The sequence below is a fragment of the Rhinolophus sinicus genome, chromosome 2 (assembly GCF_057876585.1).
Source record: "Rhinolophus sinicus isolate RSI-liver-muscle chromosome 2, RSI-T2T, whole genome shotgun sequence".
In the NCBI taxonomy this organism is placed as follows: Eukaryota; Metazoa; Chordata; class Mammalia; order Chiroptera; family Rhinolophidae; genus Rhinolophus; species Rhinolophus sinicus.
Window position 1 is genome coordinate 157,915,515 of NC_142502.1, and position 24,752 is coordinate 157,940,266.

Here is a 24,752-nt window from a genome sequence, read left to right on the forward strand (position 1 = left end):
TACAGAGGGATTGAGAGTGGGAAGAGGTTGGTTGTGGGAAAGGCAAAAATTACATTAATCCAGGCAATTTAGGTAAAGTTTGGGAGCGGGATATTGGCAGTAGAGAGGAAGGAGGACCAAGGGAGGCCACACAGAGCAACCAGGGCTAGGATGTCACCCCTGGGACACTCCTATGGCTGCCATTGGTCTCACCCCATTGGTGTCCATGAGTGTTTTCTCAACTGTTCTTCCTTCTTTTTATCACAAGATTCCAAGTCTTACATGGATGTGACTGTGCCCTGGATACTCAGAACAGAGGGACGATCTCCACTCTTAAACATCTACAGAGGGAAGTAGAGAAGTGTCTCTCACCAATACCACACACAGGAGAATTCTCCCCAAATTGAAAAGGGACAGCCAGAAGGGGAAAGAACACCCGCTACAGGGCCAGACTGTGCAAGGCCTTGTATGCCCCTCTGGCAGGGGAGAGGAGTAGATTTCATGTTTTATAAAATGGTCTGATCAGCTTTTGGCAAATAATTCTGGAAGCAATGTATGGTTTGGGATAGAATAGATTGTTGGCAAAGAGACCAGTGAAAATGTGTAAGAGAAGGCAGAAGGGAATTATTTCTGAGGGAGAATTACAGGATCTGATGACTAAAGGAACAGAGAAGGTAACAGAAAGAAAAGAATTTTGGGCTTGTTAGATGGTAGTGATGTCATTAACTGATTCTGAGAATACAAGAGACAAACTAGGTTTGTGAAGGAAGGTAATCAGACCATTCCAGGCTAGTGAAGTGAAACATAGTATAGTGTATAACTCAGGATGAAGGGCAAAAATGGTGATGGTATTTCTATTATCATCTAGGCCTAGATGGTAACTAAGGCGAGGGAATGGATGAAATCCTCCAGGAAGAAAAAGAGGACAAATCCTGAGAACATTGCTAATTCAGTCAGGAGAAGAGGAAAACAGCCGGGAAAGACTAATGCCAATAAAGCCAAAGAAAATTTTAAGCAACATACTGGGGTAGGAAATGGGGTAGTCAATATGGTAATAAGCTGTGGAGAGATCAAATGTTGAAAACACTCGGTGAAAACGGCCACTGGCAATTAGCAGGTCAGTGTCGCCCTTAAAAAGAATAACTTTATTTTTTTGAATTGTTATAATAGTTTATTTAAGCCAAGCTGATGACACACCAGGAAGCAAGATCTCAAATGCTCCCCAACAAAAGTAACTTTAGAAGATATAGGACAGAAACTAGAGGGCATTGGGTTGAAGTGTGCAAGTTAGTTATTGACGTACCCATTAGCTCCAAATTCGCCTTTTGCCCACTCTGTGAAAATGAATCTGAAGCTTTGTCAGTAGAGGGCGCTGGAGAGACACTGGAAGAGGAGAGTGTTCTCTTGCAGCTCCGGTGGCTTCCCCAGTGCCCAATTCCTGCAGACCTAGGGCTTCTCCATCATCTCCTGGGTGGCTTCTCCAGCACAACGCTGCTCCTGCAAAGGACAGCAGCCCGCAGCTTCCCTGAGCACCTGCCCCACACCCCAACTCTAAAAGGCAGTTTTATAGAGTGGCTTTGGTGTCTGGTGAGGCACCTCCGTATGAGTAGCTTCTCCCAGCACCCTAGAGCACCTGACAGCAAACTTCTTCTATAAAGAACAGTAAATATTTCAGGTTTTTGCCAGCCATCCATCAACGCTGCCATTGTTGTTGGAAAAAGCCACACACCTCATGTAAAAAATAAAACTTTATGGACACTGAAATTTTTATTCCATATAATTTTCACAATATCACAAATAATTCTGATTTTTTCCAACCATTTAAAAATGCAAACACCATCCTTAGGTCACTAGCTGTATAAACAGGTGGTGATGGGCCAGCCTGCAGGCTGTCATTTGATGACTCCTGCCCTAGAGGGCTGATTTCCAAGTTCTGCCAGTGCCGCACCACAGCAACTTCTCTGCTTTTTATTGTGAATATTTTGTCATTTTTGTCTACAACTGAAACTGGGAATTCAAAATTAACATCCTTGCCCATGAGCTTCTTATAGACACCAGAAAGTTTCAACCTACAAGAAATAATTCATCACAAAACTTTTTAAATACACGTCTTAAAGCCTAATTTTGTGAGATTGTGCCCTGTATAGTTTTTGTCTCAGCAACCAGGTACTGAGAAGATAAAAGAATATATAGGATATGTCCTCCAGTCTCAAGACTGGGGACCAGCTCATCTCGTGTTGTGAAACAGGACTACACCACTCACCCAAGTGCTGTGCTCCTCGGACCACACGGGCAGAACTTCTCTGCTCTTCAGAGGCACAATGCCTCTCCTTCAAGGTCTGGGGCTCAGCGTGTGGGCTTTGGGGGCAGTAGAGGTCTCTTCTTTGGGTGCTCTGTCCTAGAGGGAGTGGCTGCCCCTTTATAGCCACTATTCCTGTTGTCTTTAAAGTTCTCATTACTTACTACTAGCTAGTATTTTTTATCACTGTGTAACAAATTACCACAAATTTAGCATCTTAATAAACATTTAATATTTGTTTCCATGGGTCAAGAGTCCAAGCATATAACTGGGTCCTTTTGTCAGGGTCTCAAGACTGCAGTGATATCTGCCATGGCTGTCATGGCATCTGGACTTGGGGTCCTCTTCCAGGCTCATTGGTATTCGGCAGAATTCAGTTCCTGTTGTTCTGGGGCTGTTTGCTGATAGGCCCCTCTCCACAACATGGTAGTCTGCTTTAAGGCTAATAGTACATCTGTGGTTTCTGCTGCTTGTCTGTTACCTTTAGACATGCTGAGAAGACTCACTGATTAGGCCAGGCCCACCCACAGAGATCTTTTTAACTGATTAGGGTTCTTAATTACATCTGCAAAATCCTTTGCCATATAACGTAATTTAATCTTGTGACAGCCCATATTCACAGGCCTTGCCCATACTCTCAGGGAGGGGTTTACATATGGCATATATATTAATATGGTATGAAAGGATATGAAATCTTGGGGGCCATCCTAGAATTCTACCTACTACAGTAGAGATAAAAATCATATTTAAATCTTTTTATATTTTATTTTTATATTTTCTTTAGTGTTCTTTTCATAGTGTCTTCAAAATATTCCTATCAAAAGGAAATCATTTCTTTAACTTCATATAAAATGTTATTTGCACCGTAACTATTCATCACATAAGATGTTGAAAAACTGGTGTTTCTAACTCAGCCAACCACAGAATTCATGGTTTACAACGTTCTCCATCAATTCTGCCTTAAGGTTTCCCAAAATGCCCATTTGTCTAAAACAGAACCTTAGATTCATTTAGAATAAAACTGAATTTTCTGCGTTGAAGTTACATATTATAGGTTATACACACTATATTAAATATACATGATTAGTACTTATGCAAAACTCTAATTTGTAGTTAGCATTCAGAGCATTTCTTAACCTAATATCTTACATGTATACTATGAAAGTTGATTCAATATAATTCAAATAAAGTTAGGAAATTCAGGTTTAAAATTTTTATTTCATAGTTCATAAAAAAGGCATATATATACACAACTCAACGTAAATAGGAAGGCAGCTTTCAATCACAAATGGATGAGACAGTAGTCACTCAAACTCTACTGTAAAAGCATATTTAATGCACACTCTTCAATGTTATGTATAAATAATTTTAACTATTCCGTCCAAGTTCTAGGACAATCAGATTCTGGGATATCAGATCTATATATATATGACACTTGTGGTCAAATTTTAAGATTGGTAAAGTCAATTTCAGCTGCTTATATTTTGAGTGCAGGTTTCACTATTACAAATATATGTTAACTAACAAAATATTAGTCCTCAGAGATTTCTTTGTCCCATGCTCATATATTTGTAATCTGAGTCCGTTTGCTAATTTCCCTTCTTGTAGTTACTATTCAAATTACAGTAGTTATCCATGGAGCTCCCTGTGCATCTCACCCATCTCCTTTATCTGAAATGGAGGAGAAAAGAGAAAAAAAATTTAAATAATTTCCCAATCGTTTGCTCATTCTGTAAAGTTAAAAAAAAAAAAAACATTAATGAGGAAAGCAAGATGATTCTCTTCCACATCTATGAGACTTATTTAAACTTTTCTTTAAAAAGTTATATTACAAGGAAGCACACATTGAGCGCTCGATCTAAACTGCTATTTAGAGATAAGATGGCTAAAGAGACGGGAAGGTAGCAGGTAAACTGGATCTTTAAAAATGGATAAAATTTTTATTAAATGCATACCATTTTTACATTTAGGAGGAACCAATTCGTTTTCTATTATCAATCTTGTATTTTATAGATGAGGAAATTGAAGAATTAAGTGACTAGTTCCAGATCACAGTTAGTTATAGGTAGAACTGAGACATGGTGACAACTACCAGTTTGCAAACATTTTGTCTGTGGCAGGCATAGGACCAACACTTGACAAAGATTACTTTGTTCAACCTTCACAATGGGTCTGTACTACTATCCCCATTTTACAGATAAGGAAACATGGAGGCTTAAAGAAGTTAGATAACTTGCCCCACTAAAAAGTAGTCAAACCCGGGTCTATATTGCTCTTACCCACAACACTACATTGTCATTCTGACTTTGTTATGATTCAGTTCAGGGATAGTCCCCTAGACGTGTGGTCACCAATCCAGGTAAGCTAGATGATCAACTATGTAATGCAAGATGTTAAAATTTTCTAGATTTTTTTCAATATTCTTTTATATTTCTGTGTTCTTTGGTAAAACATCAGTAAATAGCACATATACAGTTATAAATAAACACATAAATATACAGTAAGTGGAGAATATACTGAAAATATTATTGATAGGGTTCAAGGACAAGTGTGTTCATATCAAATTCCAAGTGACTGAAACACACTAGCAATCTCACACTTTAATTTCACTCTAGTGGACGTGACTAGTTAGTATGCAACAGATTTACTAAGACACAAATAAATTCGTTTTTAATTATTATGATTTCACTGGCAGACACAATAAATAAATCAGGTCATTAGTCACACTTTCTTCTCTAATGTGACTCCACTAGAGTATGCCTCTAAAAGAACTTAGGCAAGGGTGCACCCTAAGGACCATACTAAAAATGTACCCCAGTACCTAGGAATTTACAGTGATTATCAGGAGTAAGAGATTAAACAAGGGCCTTTTTACTAAGTAATCCATTTACCTCAGCCTTCTTATACTTTGCCGTTCTGTTCTTTCTGGAAAGAACCTAAATGGAAGGAAAAAGATTACTATTTTAGGATTGCTACCCAAACAAAAAGTTGGTCTAAACTGACATATATGCTTTTAATGGACCTAATTCCTATCTAAACAAATTTAATTTTAAAATCTATCTACAGACATTATTGACTAAATTAAAATCCACTACTAAACTAAAAAAAAAAAAAAAAGTCTACCACAACTAGTGAAACAAACCAAAAAGAAAAAAATTTACTGAGAAAAAAATGAATTATCTTGAATGAAATTTAACTGCTTGGTGTGCATTCTTCCACATCTTGTTCCATCCCAATGCAAGCATATATAAACATACGGGATCATGCAATATTTTTTGGACAACCTGTATCGTCATAGGAACTCTACCAGCTCAAAAGCTATACACTGAATTCATCCTTTTTAATAGCTACATTATTCCATAGCATGGATGTACCACAACTTACTCATCCATTCTCCTGATGTACACTCAGATTGTTTCCAGATTCACCCTCACTAGCAACACTGCAATATATAACCTTGACCATGCTTCTTTATGTAGTTGTGCTTTCATTTATACAGGACAATTAGATTTCTACGATTAATCTTTCATGTGTTCATTTGCCATCTGGAATTCCTCTTCTATAAATTGCCTGTCCATACCTGTTACCATTTTTTCTTTACTTTCCTCATCAATTTGTTAAGAATTCTTTATACTCATATACCATGTTTCCCTGAAAATAAGGCCTAGCCAGACAATCAGCTCTAATGTGTCTCTTGGAGTAAAAATTAATATAAGACCCAGTCTTATATTATAGTACAATAAGATCCGGTATATTATATTAAAATAAGACCGGGTATAATATATTAATATTAATTTTTGCTCCAAAAGACACATTAGAGCTGATGGTTTGGCTAGGTCTTATTTTCTGGTAAACACAGTATTATATATGATACCCTTTTTTGTTTTATACATGTTAAGTATTTTCCCCCAGCCTATCAATGATATTTCTTACTCTACAGTATCTTTGCCATACAAAAGGTTTAATTTCAATGACATCAAATACATTATCTTTTCCTTCAGATTTCAGATTTCTTGCTTTACTTGGTTTCCTTTACCCAAGGTTATATAAATATTTCCTAAATTAATTGTGAGATTTATTTTTTTTTTACATTTTTAATGATACTTCATCTGGAATTTGTATTTCAACACAGGTGCACTGCCCAACTCCTTTCACATCACTGTGCTCCAGGACGTGCAGTTCACACACAGTTAGGCAATATGGTCAGCCCTGGTGGGATGACATAGGAATTCAACTCTTGTTTTCTTCCAGATGAATAGCCAAGTGTGGTAACTCCATTGAACTGAAAATATGAGTTCCCACATATCCTCAAATCTATTTCTGAATTCTGTTATGTTGGTAAGAGTTTCTGATGCTGCAGCATCCTTACATTTCTAGAATAAACCCTTCTTACTCAGGTGATATTCTTCTTCTGAAGCGCTGCTAAATGTAATTTGCTAATCTTTTATTTAGAACTGCTGCTTCACATTTATCACTTTTAACTCCTTTCTATGCTAATCTGTGTTCTGTTGTTTCAATTCAACTTGATGGCAACATATCTTGTTTTAAAATATGTGAAGGGCTCAGCTACAAGGTTTTCTCAGATTAGTATCCTTCCTTCCTTCATGGCTGTTTTATAAAAAGAGGCCAGAAAACCAATAGATTCACTCACTATAGAGAATTATAAAAAAAAAATGAAGGTTTTTGTTTTATTAGTATGTTTTGGAAAATGAATGTAGCCTTTTCATATTGTCACCTTTTCTTGCAAATGTATAACACCCTTAAATAAAATTTCACTTGTTCTAACTCACCAGCACAACGATTCCAGCAATAATTGCTATTGTCACAACCACAATGACAGCAATAATACCAGCTTTTAGACCTTGCATTGAAAATTCAGGTGGCTTTTCATCAACATAGTAAATTGCAGTTCGACCAGGATCCAGATCCAGTTGTTCCCCATCTACTCTCAGGTCCATTCTCTTGGAATAGAACAAGGATTCATCTTTAACCTATATTGAGAAAAAGGAAAACAATTTAAAATATTTAAGAAAACCTGGCCACACAGAATTACACGCCAATTACAAACCAAAAGAACTGTTGCCAAGAATCTTTACGGTTTTAGTGATAACAATCTCATACACTGAAACTTGTAAAAACATACTGGGAAATTTCCACACATATACAAAAGTAAAAAGACTACTATAATGAAGTCCCATGTACCTATCACTAGATTCAACAATACAAACACATGGCAAATCTTATTTTACTTATTCTTCCTTCTGTCCCACCCCATAATATATTAAAGATTAAACAAACTATTTTATCACAGCAGTTACATAGCATTTCTCACACAGCCTCTTATTCATGGAAACAGTTAATAGGGAAAGGCTATACATACAAACTAAGTAACTACCAAGGAGGTAATAGATAAGAATTACGAGAAGATATTCTAGGCAGAACAATTTGATTAAAGGCATAAATATACAAACAAGAAAGACGTGTAAGAAAGGTACATGTCAGTGATAGGGAAGACATTAATTGCAGCACAAGAACCACTTGGGGAATAGAGATATGGTTGATCTAGAGAAATAGATGATGAAAGATCTTGAATCCATTGAGGCATGTTAGGTATTACATTTCTAAACACAGGAATAAAATGAGGAAGATTATACTCACATCTTTTTCAAAATAATAAGCTACATCAGCTATGTCCACATCATTCTCAGTTTTCTGAGAAGAATTTTGCATCAGATCAATAGTGATAATATCATTTTCATACTGGTTGGGGAGGGAATTGAAAAATATAAATTAATAGTAACATAACCAAATTTGTATGAAAATATCTTTGTTCAATAAGCAGAATATTCAGTGTAATTTTCTGTAATCTACATGTGTCAGTGTTCCTTTCCGTTAGTAGATAATTGAGTTTATCACTAATAATTTAAAAATCTTTGGAAGGTCTTTAAATCTATCCAAAGAAAATAAGACAGCAATGCAAACAAAGACAATTACACTGCATATTTTTTCAAGAATTTTTTTTTCCTGAAAAGATTTTAAAACAAACTATTAAAACACCACATTTAGTTGGAACTACTTCAAAACTAAAATGCAATCCGAAATGCAGTATCCATTTACCATGTTCCGCTTTTAGAAAACAAAAAGTATATTCCTTCCAAAGTCTTTTAAAAAATGACATCAGTTTTAATCTAGAAGAATTTAAGAATAAATTCCTACTGCCTTGAAAGCGTTCCATCACACTATTCAAGCATGTTTCAACCAGAGTTGAAAAAGGAAGGACTAATTGGTTAAGGACTAGCTAGCTCCTTAAAACGAGAAGACGGGGGCTAGGTAGCACCCTAAAGTATGTATGTGTCAAAAGCAATCATAGAGAGCGGTTTCCACGTAAGACTGGCATGTGTTAAGGATACTAAAAGATACTATGGTTTCTTTAAGGATAAACTGAAGTTTTCAAAGGGTATGGAAGGAAAACAAAATAGGGAATTTGCTTTATCAAGTGCCCAAAACTGAAACTATTACTCAAATGCAGTTTAATCTTTACCACCAAAAATCAGACCCAAACTATACTGCTGTTCCACCAACTTTCTGCTAAAGCTCATTTACTAAATTAAAAAAAGAGAGAACTTACCAGAATATTTGTGATATATTTTGGATCCAGTTGATAACGAGTTGTGATTACCTCCTTGAGTGCACTATAAATAATTAAAAATCATGTTTTTAAAAAAAGTGGTTGTACTACACAACATTAAGCACTACTTTTTAAGCAGATAGCTCAATGTCTGGAATCATCATTAACCAAACTTGTTTAAAATGGTATGCCATTTTTCAACAATCTTAATAATTGATTCAGGCTAGAATCACCCATTGATGCTAGACTTTGATTAGAAACAGGGTATCAAGTATCTGCCCACAGATTATATATTTATTAATTTAAAAAAAAGGAAAATGGTAACTCTACAGTGGAGAAACCTGGCAGACACTACCTTAACCACAGTTAACATCACTAGTAAAGGGATAAGCTGACATGTGCCTCCTGATGTGAAGTACTTCAGAGGACATAACATCACCTAAGTGGTTTTTCTGTCAAAAACGCATAACCTGTACTTAATTATGACAAAACACCAGACAAATCCAAATCTGAGGGACATTCAATAAAACAAGACAAAGAAAGGCCAAAACAGTGTTCCATATTAAAACAGACTAAACAGTCATGATGACTAAATGCCAATACATGATTTTAGACTGGGTCCTGGATTAGACAATAAAAAATTGTTACAAAGGACAATATTGGGAAAACTGGCACAATATGGTATAACAATAAATTTCCTGAATTTGATTAAGTGTATACTAGTTATGTAAGAGAATGCCCTTTGTTTCTAAGAAAAATACACAAAAGTCTTTAGGGGTCAAGGGGCATGCATGGTGTCTACAATTTGGTCTCAAATGGTTCTGGCAAAAAAATATTTATACTGCTTAAATATAGAAAGTATACACATATGCATACACATATAAAAAAGGAAAATATGGCAAATGTTCATTTGTGAATCTAAGTGAAGGATATTACAGAAATCTATACTATTCTTGTAATCCCATTTCAAAATAAGGTTAAAAATATTTTGTATAGTATCTTATTTTTCAGAAATACTAAAAAGCATTGAGACTTGTTTTAGTTTTCTAATGGTGTGGGATGGAAGAGTTGAGCACCAACTGTGTAAATATAACACATTGAACAGCACTTACATCTGCAAACTTTTAGTATCATAAGGTTTTTCTCTTGTTCTGTGTTTTAGTTCAATGATGATCCAGCTGTAAAGTAAAAAGACTGTGTTGACTGACTATAAAAACTCAGACTTTTATATTATTTTCCTAATAAGCTAATAATAAAACTCCCAAGTGAAATTACAGTAAACAGCGAAAGATTTATGCAATAGATATGCCTTTAATTTCTTCCTTGGCCCTCACACATCTTTCATAAAGAACTCATCCAGGAGGAAACACCCTTTCTAACACTGACCCGCTGGCCTCTGGCCACAACACACAAAGTCATGTCAAATCAAGGCTTAGCTGATCATGTTGGGCCACATTCAAGTGAAGACACAGAAAGGCACTGAGAAACAGAAAAATCACCTCAAGGTTCCAGAAGACAGAAGTGCAAAGTGTGCCTGCCTTGGTCTTGATGCCTTTCCAGTTTTTAGTCCTTTAGTCTTATGCTAGCTTGAGAGTGTGTTTCTGTTCCTTTTCATTACATAATCCCTAAGACAACCCTATTTCCCTTTAAAACACAATAAATGAGCAAGTAGATTAAATCATTCATATACATTTCATACTAATCCAACTGTAAAATACTGCACAGTGTTAAATAAAAATATAAAAAGGAAAATTGTGTTTAGTATGCTACCATAAGAAAAAATACATTGCCAGTAAATTCATAAAATATCTCTGGAAGGTTATGGAATAAACTGGCGACATCAGTTCTATGGAGGTAAACTGGGTAGCGGTGGGATTGAGATGGATGGAGACTTTTTACTGTACACCCTTTTCTATCTTTCGAATTCCAAATCATGAAATTGAATTACATATTCAAAAGTAAGTTTAATTAAACAAATTTGAAAACAAGTAATACAGGCAGCTCAACTCACTAGGTCCTCACTCGTTCGGAGCAAGATTTTTCAGTGTCCTTATCCGTTCTTCTGACGCCAGCAGTGTTCACACACCAGCACGTGGTGGTGCCATTGCACTGCTTGGCTTTAAAGAGCCCGTTCTCATCACACTCAGGATCATAGAGTCCGTCGTTATTCTGGATAGCATCTTCAGGTTTCGGTCTTCTCCCAGACTTTGAGTGACTCATTTCTGCCTTCATCACCAAACATTTGCTAGCCACTGCAAAGAAAGCGTAATGTCAAACTGAAAAATAACTGCAGTTTTATGCTTAAGGAAAAATAATTTTAATTTAACTCTAAACTCCCAGGGCCAAAGGTTATTGTAGACTTACATGTTCCACAGTCAGTTTCTAAAGATTCATGAAGCTTCAGGTATGAGATAATTTTGACAAAATTCAGACTTGAGCCCAATTAACGGCTTCCCAACTCAAAACACATCCATTAAAGAAATATAATTCAAAATAAAGTTTAAAGGCAATGAGGATATTCTACTCACGTTTTGTGCAAATGACAGAATTTTGTGTACCAATTGCAGTACACTGGCATTCTCCATGCATGTTCTCAGAGCAGTTTGTGGTCAATTTGTAATTTTCACAGATACATTCTAGAAAAAATTTTTTTAAAAATTCACTTTAAAATGTGAATCCAACTATCAACCGTGGGTCCCAGCTAAATTATATTTTGACAATAATGCCCAAGTTACAGGGATACAAAGCCTTAAAAAAGTGGTCCTGAGTATTTTTTCTATAATTTGAGTGGCTGACACTATGCTAAATAGTTTGTATGTATTATATACAGTTTAATTTGCATGCTTTCCCATTTTGATTTTTTAAAACCAAGAATACAGCCCTCAAAACATCATATTCAGCTTTGCCTTTATGATACGCCCAGTGTCAGATGCTTCCCTCCTTCCTATGAAGAAAAACCCTTGCCTGTCAGTTACTCTTTTCCCCAAATCAACAATTCCAATTCTAGGATCTGTGAATAGCTCACATTCCCTCCTTCACACCCCCATCCCCATCTTCTTAATAAAGAGGCTTACTTTTGGGCTTAATGGGAACATATTTAACCCTCGGACTGTATCTTAGAAAACTTATGGTTTCTCGAATTAGGGGGCACCTCTGTATGTGGGTTTCCTAATTAAACTAAACCCTGGCACCCAATTTTGAAAGTGATACTAAGCTGCCCATCCTGAGTATTGATGTCAGTAGAAATTATATCCTTAACTATCTCAAAAGTTCACTTTAACTTCAAAATGGCAAGTCCACCTAATTCCTTTTATTTGTCTAGCTAAGAATTTTAATATTGATCCCTTGTCCCAAGTTGGCTTTAATTTTTCCATTTAAATTATATAATCAATAGGGACCATCTATATAATCTGACCAGCACTAAACTCAATATTGGGTTCACAAAAGGGGAAAGTATAGTGGCTGTCACATCGATATCCCATCCCCAGGGTGCCTGTGCGACCTATGACCTATCTTATAGGAGCAGCGGGCTGGTCAGGGTCAGTAGCTGTCCGGGGGAGGGAGCCTGACTAACTCTTTGTCCCTACAGTGGCTGTCCTCAAGGAGTTAAAAGCTTAAGCAGCACTACACTGCACCTGCTCAAAGCACACTTTTCCTGCCCAATGTGAAATTTAAAACAGGCCAATCAGGTACAGACTTTCTCTGAATGCATGGCTATAGCAGCTATCATCATTTGAAAGCAATTTAAGTATACAGCCCCCGACTGAAACTAGAACATCATGAATTGGTTAAACTGCATTATTTTGAAAGTGTAATGAATTAGGCTTGCCCTGCTGGTGAAGATATAAAAAGCCTTTCCAGAAAGCTTTGGCCAACTGCCATGTCACTTCTAGCCACCATCTTACAAATTTATAAATAAGAGATAGCAACCAAGATGTTTATCCCAGAGTAAGAAAAACTGGAATCAAACTACATGTCTGACTTTTGAATAATGGTGTGATTTTCCAAGCAACAGATTCCTTCTGTCACCACTTAAATCGTGTTTTTCACGACTAAAAGAAAACGGGAAAAATCTGGATGGGAGGAGGGATCGAGATATTAAAAAAAAACTACGTGTTTAGGTTTAGGACAATGTTTAGAGCAATATACGAAAGAAAAATATACCGAATTATTAACTACGGGATTCTGTTGAAGTGGCGGGATTATAGTTTTTTTACTCTTTAAGGTTATAAGTATTTCCAGGTTCCCTACAATAAAACTGGCATTACTTATATGATCTTTAGAAAAAGGAAGACATCTACACGCCCCGAAGTCAAGGTCCAGGAGGAGATTCTCGCCGGCGCAGATGCGTCGCGGGCCCGGCGGCCTCCCCGCAACCACAAGTCCCCACCTAAGACGGACAAGCGGGGCCCGCCGCAGATACCCCAGGAGGAGCAGGCCGTCAGGCCGACGTCGCAGACTCCCGCCCTGGCCCGAGCTGGTTTCGGCCACTCCAGATCCCCAAGTGCGCCCCGGACCTTGTCGCACACTCAGAGGCCGAAGAATCCCAGTACGTGGCCACTCCGTCCCTAGTCTGCCCCTCTGCCCCTACCTCGGGCCATTTCCCTAGAGAGGAGTGCAAAGCGACCAAGCGAGGATGCTCCCTCCCGCCGGCAAGAGTGGGCGCCTTCCCGCCGCCTCCCGGGCGCCGTCCAGTCTCCAGGCGGGAAAACGCGGCCGCCCGCCCCTTCCCCAGTCTTCGTCCCATGCGCCGGGGGCCAACCCCACAATTCTGCTCCGCACCTTTCTCAGCGATGGCCACAGTCGCCGTCGCCGCCGCGAGCAGGAGCCCGAACGCGAGGACCTGAGGGGGCGCCATGCCAAGCGCGCGCGCCGAGGAGGGGGTCGCGAGGCGGGCCACAGCTCACGGGAGAACGCGCGGGAAGAGTGGGGCCTCGGGAGCCCACTAGCAGGCCGGGAGGGGCGAGGTGTGGGACGCGCGAGTCCTCGTCGAGGGGACTGTGGCAGGATGCTCCCCGTACCAGGCAGACGACGCGAGCTCGCCGAGGGACTGCGCACTCTGGGAGCGGGGCGGGGCGGCGCGGACCTGCCGGACCTGAGGCCCCGCCTCCCGGCGCAGGCGGGGGGCTGCTCACCTCTGCCCGCGGGTTCTGCGCGATGAGTCACCGCCTTAGGGGCGGAGGGTAGAGAGGGAGCAGGCTCCCCTCCTCCCACCCCAGCGCTGCTGTCGGGGCGCCACCCACTGCCCAGGTGTGCGCCCCGCCCCGCGCGGCTACCTGGTTCTTCTTCCTGCTGTGTCTGGTGGGGGCACAAAGGAGGTGGGCTCCTCCGGTGAGAGCCTGCGGGCACCCTTGGTGGCCCGAAGAAGGTTTGAAAATACTGCAACTTCCTTTTACCCAGGGAGCACGACTGTGAAACCTTCAAGAAGGGGGGCCTGGAGGAAAGAGTGGGGCGGCTAGGAAAAGGAACGTGGAAGCTAAAAGGGAATACAAAGAGAAGCGGAGCACCATCGAACCACAATAAAAAAGACGACCTTTGAGCTTTACCTGGCAATTTAATTGTACTCCATTGAAACTAGAACAAAAAATCTCCCTCGCTCTTCGGGGATGACAAATTCATGTGTTCTTTATAATTATTCTCTATTATTTCCCCCTTTTGAAAATAAGCATTTTTAGCCCCTGAAGATGTAAGGTATTTTCACTGAGCCAAATACTGGGAACTGAGATTCTTCTGGTTTTGATTAATGTTAGAGAACAATATTGGTTTTGAAAAGACAGGAAAGTAGAAACGGAGGACAATTTATATTAGTGTAAATGAATTCAAATCACAACACGCTATTATTACAGTCTTAAAATAACTAGTGACTAAAAGTATTTAATAACTTACAGTATTTAGTGTCTAATTTTTTGTTAGCTGTAATATCATTATAATGTCTTTAAAAACCTTGTCTGCGTTAAGAAACCATTGGAGTAAGTTCAAAAGAGGAAGGATGAAAAAGCAATTTTAAGATTGAACTAAATTTGATTAATTTTTACAAGTATATATATCTAGTCAAAAGTTATGCTTTTATTGAGCAATCATTTAAGTGTATTGTACTCTCCTCTTGCAATATTGATTAATGTAAATTGTTACAGTAAGTACTTGTATAATTTGAATTTTACTTGGACATTAAATAAGCTATTTTATTACTGACATGTTAAGGAAATTCTATCACATTTAAATCTGTAAATCTGAGTTGCTAGACCTAGTTTTGGAACTTTGTGATCTGTTCAGCAATGTGTTTAAGTGAAAAGAATAGTACCATCAAATCAGGAACAGGTTATCAACCAAATTTTCTGTTGCTTTCTGCGTTTGGGTTGCTTTCAGGAAGTTGCACACAGCCAGCCTAAAACTATGCATACTTTTTCCAAGAAAAATCTAACTGGTTATTGTGGCTTTTCTTGCAAGATATTCCATTGCATCTAAATCTGTTACCTAATTAAGAAGAACCTCATCTTATAAATTTGACAGCTGTTTAATTATTAAATTATTCATTGTAATAAAGTGAATTGAGTAAACATGATTATTAAATAAATGACAAAATGCCACACTAAGTTCTGACTCATAGTATCTGAGTATACATCCACGACATTTATTTTTATAGCTCTTTTTAACACCTTCTCAATTTGTCACTCATTGCTCAAAATTACTCATTTTATGCTATGATTGTGAATCTTTTGTAGTTCCAGTGCTATATTTAAGACCATTTCTTAATATTTTTGGAAGATTTCATACTCAAGTATATTCCTATAATTATCACCAAATTTTATAGATGTTGCTTTTTAATTTTGACAGTCAAAATTTGACAATAGGGATTTTGGTTATGACCTTTCTCTTGAGTGTTAAGGAATACTTCTAAATCTAAATCATAACGTTAAATGTAAACAGTACTGGACAAAAGTTAGTATTATGTGTCTTAAACAATTAGGGATGCTATTTAAGAAAATTACTTAGTTGGGGCGGCTGGATGGCTCAGTTGGTTAGAGCACGCACGAGCCCTCAACAACAAGGTTGCTGGTTCAATTCCTGCATGGGATGGTGGGCTATGCCTCCTGCAACTAAAGATTGAAAACAGCGACTGGACTTGGAGCAGAGCTGCACCCTCCACAACTAGATTGAAGGACAATGACTGATGGGTCCTGGAGAAACACACTGTTCCCGAATATTCCCCAATAAAATTTAAAAAAGAAAATTACTTAGTCAATATCCTATAGTATAGTTTCCACATAGATTTGAGAGAGATAGAGAGACAGACATAGGGAGGAAAAAATAGGTAAAATTTAATGAAAATTTAAGTGGGATGAATGTTATTCTTGCAGATGGCTAATGGAAAGTGTAATGTGTAAACATTTACTATAAGGGGCTACTAATTCTTAAAATTTTTGTTATTTCATAAGTAATACATGAAGTAGAAAATAAAAGTACTTTATACAGAATGAAGCATGAAAGCTCTTCTTGACCACTACCCAGCAAATTCCTCTCCTAGAAATCACTGTTAAGAGTTTGATATTTATTCTACTTGTTCATCAACTCTTCTCATATTCTAAAGAACCTGGTTTCATAGGATGCACTCTCTGGGGGTTATTATGACTTTGTTTCAGGTTTATAAAATGGTTCACTTTTATATATTCAGAATCCACCTTAATATATATGTATGTATGTACATATTATATATATGTATGCAACATATTATATATGCATATACATATATACACACATGTATGTATAATTTTTTCAAGTGTCATTTTGTCATTAAAAATTAACTTTGTCTCCAAAAGCAAAAGTTCTAACCCCTCAATCATGAGAAAACCCTTTTTCATCTTTCTACACTTGAAATTCTTTTATAAAATATAAAGCAGTGCATAATAAACACTTAGTATTCTGTTTAAAAGATTAACATGTATTATTAATATGTATTATAATTAAAAATAATACAGGAAAATTTTACTTTTATCAAATGCACGTACATAGTGTAAAAGTCAAATAATACTACAAGTTTTAAAATAAAAAATGGGAGCTCCTTTCCCATTCCTGATTGCTCTTCCTCCAGAGGTAACCGCTTTCTTCAGCTGTTTTCCCCCCAATTTCACATGGTATCAATCCATTTCCTACCATGGAAGGCAATTATTTTTCTCTTACAAAGTTCCCTTCCCCACATCTCTCCATATTATTGCTTATGTGGAAATCATCCCACTTCTTATTTGGCTCCTCCTCACTGTTTTCTTCTAGAACTTTTTATAGTTTTAGCTTTTTAGATCTATGATCTATTTCAAGTTAATTTTTATGTATGATATAAGAGTCAAAGTTTCCCGGGGGGGGGGTTAACCCATATTTCTGACTAGTTGTTACAGCACCATACGATGAAAAGACTACCTTTTCTCCGTTGAATTACCTTGCCACCTGTGAAAATTAATACACAGAAACCTCATTTAAAATGGAGTTGGGAGGTTAAAAGAGAAAAGTCTCACACACTGGTCATTCAACACACACTACTGACCCCAACAGGAAGAGACATACCTTGTATCTTGGACGGGAAGTGAAAGGTACTACATTACTACCTTCCTTCCCCAATAACAGCTGAACCAATGGGAGATTGCCATAACTCAGTCAATGAAAAGTTGCTGTACATCAAACTTCCAGTTTCCTTCAGTGGACTCCCCTTTGCAAGTCCATAAAAGAGGTTTTCCTTTGTTTCTCTGGACTTGCTCGTGGTTCACCATTAGACAGCATGCCTGGAATTGCAATTCTTTGCTGTTTCTTAATAAATCCATTTTGCTGGAGAAATATCTGGCTATTTGTTAAAGGTCAACATATCTATCAAAAATCAGTTAATTATATATGTGTGGGTTTTATTTCTGACTCTACTGTTCATTGATCTATATGTCTATCCTTGTTACATTACTATACTGTCTTTTTTTTTTTTTTTAAGATTTTGTTGGGGAAAGGGAACAGGACTTTTATTGGGGAACAGTGTGTACTTCCAGGATTTTTTCCAAGTCAAGTTGTTGTCCTTTCAATCAACATTACTATACTGTCTTGATTGCAGTAGTCGTGAAATCATGTAGTAGGAGTTCTCCAGTGTTGTGGGTGTTTTTCAAAGTTGTCTTGGTTATTCATGGTCCTTTGTATTTACATATAAATTTTAGAATAGGCTTACTAATTTCTACCAAAAAAGTCTGCTGGGATTTTGATTGGGATCACATTGAGTCTATATATCAATTTTGGGAGGATATTTTAGTAATATTGAGTTTTCTAGTTCATGTTCATGGCCTATGTCTCCAGTTATTTAGATCTCACTTTAACTTCTCTCAAAATGTCTTGTCATTTCAGTGTAAAGATCTTACACGTTTTGTTAAATTTAACCATAAACATTTTGTCTTTTTTTTTTTTTTTAAAGATTTTATTGGGGAAGGGGAACAGGACTTTATTGGGGAACAGTGTGTACTTCCAGGCCTTTTTTCCAAGTCAAGTTGTTGTCCTTTCAATCTTAATTGTGGAGGGTGCCGTTCAGCTTCAAGTTGTTGTCCTTTCAGTCTTAGTTGTGGAGGGCTCAGCTCAGCTCCAGGTCCGGTTGCCGTTGCTAGTTGCAGGGGGCACAGCCCACCATCCCTTGCGGGACTCGAGGAATTGAACTGGCAACCTTGTGGTTGAGAGCCCACTGGACCATGTGGGAATCAAATCGGCAGCCTTCGGAGTTAGGAGCATGGAGCTCTAACCTCCTGAGCCACCGGGCCGGCCCAACATTTTGTCTTTTGATGTTACTGTAAATTTATTTTCCAATAGGTCATTACTAGTATATACACATATACAATTTATTTTTATATATTGACTTATACGAGTGAGTATCCCGCAACCTTGCTAAATTTATTAATTCTAGTAGGTTTTTCGTTTTTGTTTTTTTGGTGGATTCCTTAGGATTTGATATGTACACAATCATGTCATCTTCAAAGAAATTTTTCCTTCTTTTTTTAAAATTTTGTTTATTGCATTGACTAGAATCTCCAGTATAATATCGAATAGAAGTGATTAAAATACATACCCTTGTCCTATTCCTGACCTTAGGGTGAAAACATTCAATTATTTACTACTAAATATTGTGTTAGCTGCAGGTTTTGTTGTGGCTGCCCTTTACCGGTTGAAATTTTTTTCTATTTCTAGTTTCCTGAGAGTTTTGTGTTTTGTTTTGTTTTTATCACAAATAGGTGTGTTAAATTTTGTCAAATGCTTTTTCTCCCTCTATTGAGATAATCATATTGGTTTTCTTCTTTATTCTGTTTATATGGCAAATTACATTGATTTTTGAATGTTAAACTAAGCTGGCATTCCTGGGAAAATTCACTTGGTCAAACTATGCTATTTTTGTTATAAATTCTGATTCTATTTGCTTCTTTTAGATTTAATTTGCTCTCCCCTTTTTTACTTCCTAAGTTAAAAGCTTAGATCAATGATTTTTAGACCTTTCTTCTCTTATAAGCATTTAAACCTGTAACATCTGCTCTAAGAACAACTTTAGCTGCAGCCCACAAATTTTTATTTGTTATACTATAATCCTCATTCAATTAAAAATAATTTCTAGTTTCCCTTATGATTTTCATTAATTCATAGGTTATTAAGCAGTTTGTTGTTTAATTTCCAAATATTTAGGGATTTTCCAGATATCTTTTTGTTATTTATTTCTAATTTAATTTCACTGGTGCCAGAGAACAAATTGTGGGTGACTTCAATATGAAATTCATTAAGACTTGTTTTATGACACAGCATATGGTCTATCTTAGTGAATGTTCTATGTGCATTTGTAAAGAATAAGTATTTTGTTAGGTGGAGTGTTTACTTGGTTGATGGTGTTGTTCAGGTCATGTATATTCCTTCTGATTTTGTGTCTATTTCTTTTTTTTAATTTTTAATTTTTCAATTACAATTGACATTCTATATTATAGGTGTATAGCATAGTGGTTAGACATTTATATAACTTATGAAGTGATCCCCCCAATAAATCTAGTAGCTACCTGGCACCATACATAGTTATTACAATGTTATTGACTATATTCCCTATACTATACATCCCCGTGACTATTTTGTAACTGCCAATTTGTACTTCTTAATCCCTTCACCTTTTTCACCCACCCCCCCAATCCTCCTTGCATCTCTTCTATCAATTATTGAGAGAAGAATATTGAAATATGCAACTATAGTGGTAGATATTATAGACAAATCTATTGTGAATAAGTTATTTTTTCTTTTAGGTCTATCAGATTTGCTTCATGTATGTTGAAACTCTGTTATTAGATGTACACAGCTTTTATTTTCAATATTATATAATAAAAGTGTTCAAACATAAAGAAAAATCAAAAGAATTTTACAGTGAACACCTGTATGCCCACCAGCTATATAATACCACTAACATTTTACTGTGGTTGCTTTCCCACATACCTATCCATCTATTTACCCATCTATCTTACTATTTTGATACACTTCTAAGTCAATTGCAAATTTCAGTACACACTTTTCTCTATTTCAGCATGTATATCATTAACTAGAGATCTGTGTTTTTTAGCGTTTTTTTTCCTTTTGCAGTAAAACAATAAAAATAAAAAAAATTTTAAGTGTAACATTAAATGAGTTTGGCAAATGCATACATCTATGATCTAGACTCTTATCAAGACAAATATAACCATCATTTCTAGAAAGTTCTATTTTTCCCTTTCCTTTCTTTTTTTTTTTTTTTTAATTGGGGAACAGTGTGTTCTTCCAGGCCTTTTTTCCAAGTCAAGTTGTTGTCCTTTCAATCTTAGTTGTGGAGGGTGCCATTCAGCTTCAAGTTGTTGTCCTTTCAGTCTTAGTTGTGCAGGGCGCAGCTCAGCTCCAGGTCCAGTTGCCGTTTTCTAGTTGCAGGGGGCACAGCCCACCATCCCTTGCAGGAATCGAACCCGCAACCTTGTGGTTGAGAGGACGCACTCCAACCAGGAGCTCAGCGGCAGCTCAGCTCAAGGTGCCATGTTCAATTTTAGTTGCAGGGGGCGCTGCCCACCATCTCTTGCGGGAGTCAAGGAATTGAACTGGCAACCTTGTGGTTGAGAGCCCGCGCTCCAACAAACTGAGCCATCCGGGAGGCAGCTCAGCTCAAGGTGCCGTGTTCATAGTTGCAGGGGGCAGAGCCCACCATCCCTTGCGGGTTGAAACAGCAACCTTGTGGTTGAGAGCCCACTGGGCCATGTGGGAATTGAACCGGCAGCCTTCGGAGTTAGGAGCATGGAGCTCTAACCGCCTGAGCCACCGGGCCAGCCCCTTTCCCTTTCCTTTCAATACCTGCTCTGTTCAGATGCAATGCTAATTCTGATTTTTTTCCACCATAAGTCAGTTTGACTCTTCTAGCACTCAAGGCCAGCTTCTTGGGCATGCAACCTGTGCAGTCACATGGGACCACATGCTTAGAAAGGACTCACACTTGGTACAATGCTCTGCTGTAATAATTTTGAAATTCATAATTTTTTTTTTGAAATTCATAATATTTTAACAAGGGGCCCACCTTTTCATTTTGTACTAGGCCCTGGAAATTATGTAGCATGTCCTGCTAGCACTTCCATATAAATGGAATCAAACCGTATGTAATTTTTCCTGTAAAGCTTCTTTCATTCAGCATAATGTTCTTAATGTTTAATACTGTTTTTGAGATTCATCATGTTGCATGTGTTGATAATTTTTTCTGTTTTATTGCTGAACAGTATTTAATTGTATGAATATGCCACAGTTTATCTATGCTCCTATTGATGAACACCTGGGATATTTCCAGGTTTTGTCTGTTATGAGTAAAGTTGCCATGTACAGTCTTGCACAAGTCTTTTTACGGACACAAGAATACATTAGAGTAGATATCTCAACATGGGGCACTATTGGAATTTTGGATAGACTATTCTTCAAAATGTTTCAAGGAGATTACCTCTACCCACTCAATCCCCTCAGTCATTTGGAAAAACCCCCAAAAGGCCTCCATACATTTCCAACCCTTCAGGGAACACAGTACCACTTCTGATTAAAAGCTTTGCCTTAAATAATAGCATACCTTACCTTGATTTTTGACCTAATTCAATAGTGCTGTAGATAAGATAGAAAAATGTGGACTATATACAAACTAGAAGAACAGAAAGGAGGTCATTGGGAGCAAAATGTGGTGGTTGAAAGCGGAAGGGCTTCAGGGCTGCAAAGGAGCCAGATATTTAGAAGGAGGAACGTAAAGAAATCGTTTAAACCTGAAATCTATGTAATTTTACTAACAATTGTCACCCCAATAAATTTAATTAAAAAAAAAAAAAAAGAAATCGTTTAGAAATGGCAAGCAGAACACCTACTACCCCCCCCCCCCCAGGCCCTGAGGTGCCTAGGATATGAGGCAAAAAGTAAAACCAGCTTCTACCTGAGAGGAATACTCAGAAAATGGGGTACTCAGGGGCAGCCAGGTTCACTTACTGCCGGGAGTTGGAGGGGTTACCAGGACTTTTGATGGTGACAGACCTGGAGTTGCAAAGGGCACAGTGGAAGAGTTTGGGGAGGGCAGGGAGGGGTTTCTTCAGACTAGATGATGAACTCAGGGGAACTGGGATGAGTATCCAGTGTTGATTTCGGGTGACCTAGAAGGCTCATCCTGTCAGTGACTGAGGTAAATGGGAATATGAGGCACATAGGCCCTTGGAGAGAGATGGGATATGACACTGAGCTCTGTGGGTTTTGAAGAGTTAGTAGGAAGGTCCAGGAGCTCCAGGATGACTACCTTCCCCTGCACAGTGTAGAGCTGGTAGCAGACTTTGTAGAGAGGGGCAGAAGTACATTCTCTGGGAGGATATAGTAAAGTAGGGGCTGGGGGTGATGTGTTTAGCTTAATGACTACCTGAATGGTTGAATCATGATCATTAATATTTGTTGGGCATCTATTTTTCTTTGGGGGTGGGGTGGGTGTCAGTGTGCTTTTTTCCAGGACCCATCAGTTCCAAGTCTTCTTCAATCTAGTGGGCATCTACTTTGTGCATGACTTAACCATTCAACACGGTAAAAAGAATATTGTTCTTAGAGCCAGCAGAGAGAAGAACCAGTTGGTTCCAAAGATTGTGTTCTGTCTTAGACAGAAGGAAATAGAATGTGGTAAATAGATCCGGACCTTAACCTTTGCCTTATCAGGATCAGAGAGGGGTGGGTCTTTATGATGGGTCATTTACAGTGTATACAATAGCTCTGATGAACTCTGAGAGCTTTTTTCAGTGTTGTTTTTTTAATGACATCTCCGAAGCAACCGATTATGCTATACAACTGTGAGGAAACTCCTTCTCCTGGTCACTGGACAGAGCCAGACAGGGCTGTCTACATGGGTTCTCATGTTGCTTGTTGGGAACTACTGCATTGGTGCCTTGCAAGGCATGATAAGGAAACGACAAAGGAAAAATACATACTTAGATCGCTTTCCTTTCTGGAATTATCTGTGTGTCCCCATAGGGACGCTTGAGATGTCTCTAGAAAATCAGAGTGTGTGATAAGAATGAACTAAATGTCACAAACTTAGTATCATTGGTACTCTTACTCAGGATGAGTTAGTTATCAAGTGTCACAGTCCAGCTGAGCCATGAGCAATGCACATTACTGTGTACAATACTGACTCAGAATGTACGGAACTTGATAATGCTCCTGGGAATCTGGGTTGTCCCCTGTCCTAGTGCTAAGGATCAGCATTCACTGAGGAGTGAGTGAGTAAGAGGGAGAACGATTGTTGTGAATGGGTAGGAGGAACTGAAAGAAGAAGGAACTAAAGAATATGGATACGGGAAGTGGGGTGGGAGATATGTCACTTCTTTGTTGGTTCCTTGTTTGTGAAAAAAAAAAAAAAAAAAAGGCGGGGGGGGGGGGGGGAGGGGAACTTTCCAGGAGTCTGTAGGGAAGTCTTGTGAACTGAGAATGACCACATTTCCATTTCCGTGCAGGACGCATTAGGTGAACTAGCAGCAGGTTATAACAGCGGTGGTACCAGTGGCAATAGTGATGATGATATAAAGTCCTACAGAAAGCAAATCTACCATTAGCGTTTCCCTCCATGGTCTGCAGCTGACAGAACTTGCTGGAATATAGCTAGCAGCGACTGGGTGGTGAGTTGAGTCACTTACACAGTTGGAGCACTGTCAGGGACCAAGTTTCTATCTCCAATGTGGTCCAAAAGACAGCCCAGAAAAACATAGCATGTGGGTTTAAATGCTAAAAGTAGCTCAGAGCATATCAGACTGGTGAAGGGTTAGAGAGCCATCTTGACATGAGGATATTACGGTTTGCTTCTGTCCTTAAGTAAAGAAGGTTTTGTAGGAGAAAACAGAGGGTCCATTGAATGGAGATTGCTAACCAGTGGAATTGTGTCAAGTATAGATAAGGACACAGGCATATCTTGGCTTGTCGCCCAAGCTGGTTCACTCCTATAGAAACAGTCTGTCGGAAAGGACAGGTAAGTTCGTGTGATGTGTGTTGTTGGGCATAACATGGGGGCAAAAATGTGAAAGTTGGCCTGAGTAAGCCCGAGGGAATCCAAAATTAGCTAAGGAGAATGGTATTTCAGGACTAATTGGTGGAGGTGAGGGGTAAAATGATTCCGTTTTCATCAACAATCAAACCAGGGTAGCCCTGTGGAGATTCGGGTTCAGCAAGACAGGTTCTTAGCATTCTCGGTCCCCATACATTCCCTCTAGGAGTTTCTAATGTCAGTGGTAAGATAAATACCGACACAGATAACCCCAGTCCATAGAATCAACAAAACAAGGATCGGTCTGGATACCATCCAGT

General features: G+C 38.2%; 1 protein-coding gene across 1 annotated transcript; it reads right to left on the reverse strand.

The window, feature by feature from the left end:
* Positions 1 to 3,476: 3,476 nt before the first annotated feature.
* On the reverse strand, positions 3,477 to 13,967 carry EPCAM (epithelial cell adhesion molecule). Its single transcript, XM_019748593.3, has 9 exons — positions 13,689 to 13,967; positions 11,435 to 11,542; positions 10,918 to 11,158; positions 10,019 to 10,084; positions 8,907 to 8,970; positions 7,937 to 8,038; positions 7,069 to 7,269; positions 5,170 to 5,214; positions 3,477 to 3,949 (listed from the first exon to the last, which is right to left on the reverse strand). The coding sequence occupies exons 1-9, from the start codon at positions 13,762 to 13,764 to the stop codon at positions 3,908 to 3,910; spliced, it is 945 nt and encodes a 314-aa protein (XP_019604152.2). The 5' UTR covers positions 13,765 to 13,967; the 3' UTR covers positions 3,477 to 3,907.
* Between the last annotated feature and the right edge of the window lie 10,785 nt (positions 13,968 to 24,752).

Excerpts from the sequence above, each read along its gene's own strand:
- EPCAM (XM_019748593.3), bottom strand. The coding sequence starts at position 13,764 with ATGGCGCCCCCTCAGGTCCTCGCGTTCGGGCTCCTGCTCGCGGCGGCG. Across the intron at positions 8,971-10,018 it reads GATACTAAAAGTTTGCAGAT|TGCACTCAAGGAGGTAATCA; the intron begins GTAAGTGCTGTT and ends AATTATTTATAG. Across the intron at positions 5,215-7,068 it reads TTGCTGGAATCGTTGTGCTG|GTTCTTTCCAGAAAGAACAG; the intron begins GTGAGTTAGAAC and ends CCTTCCATTTAG.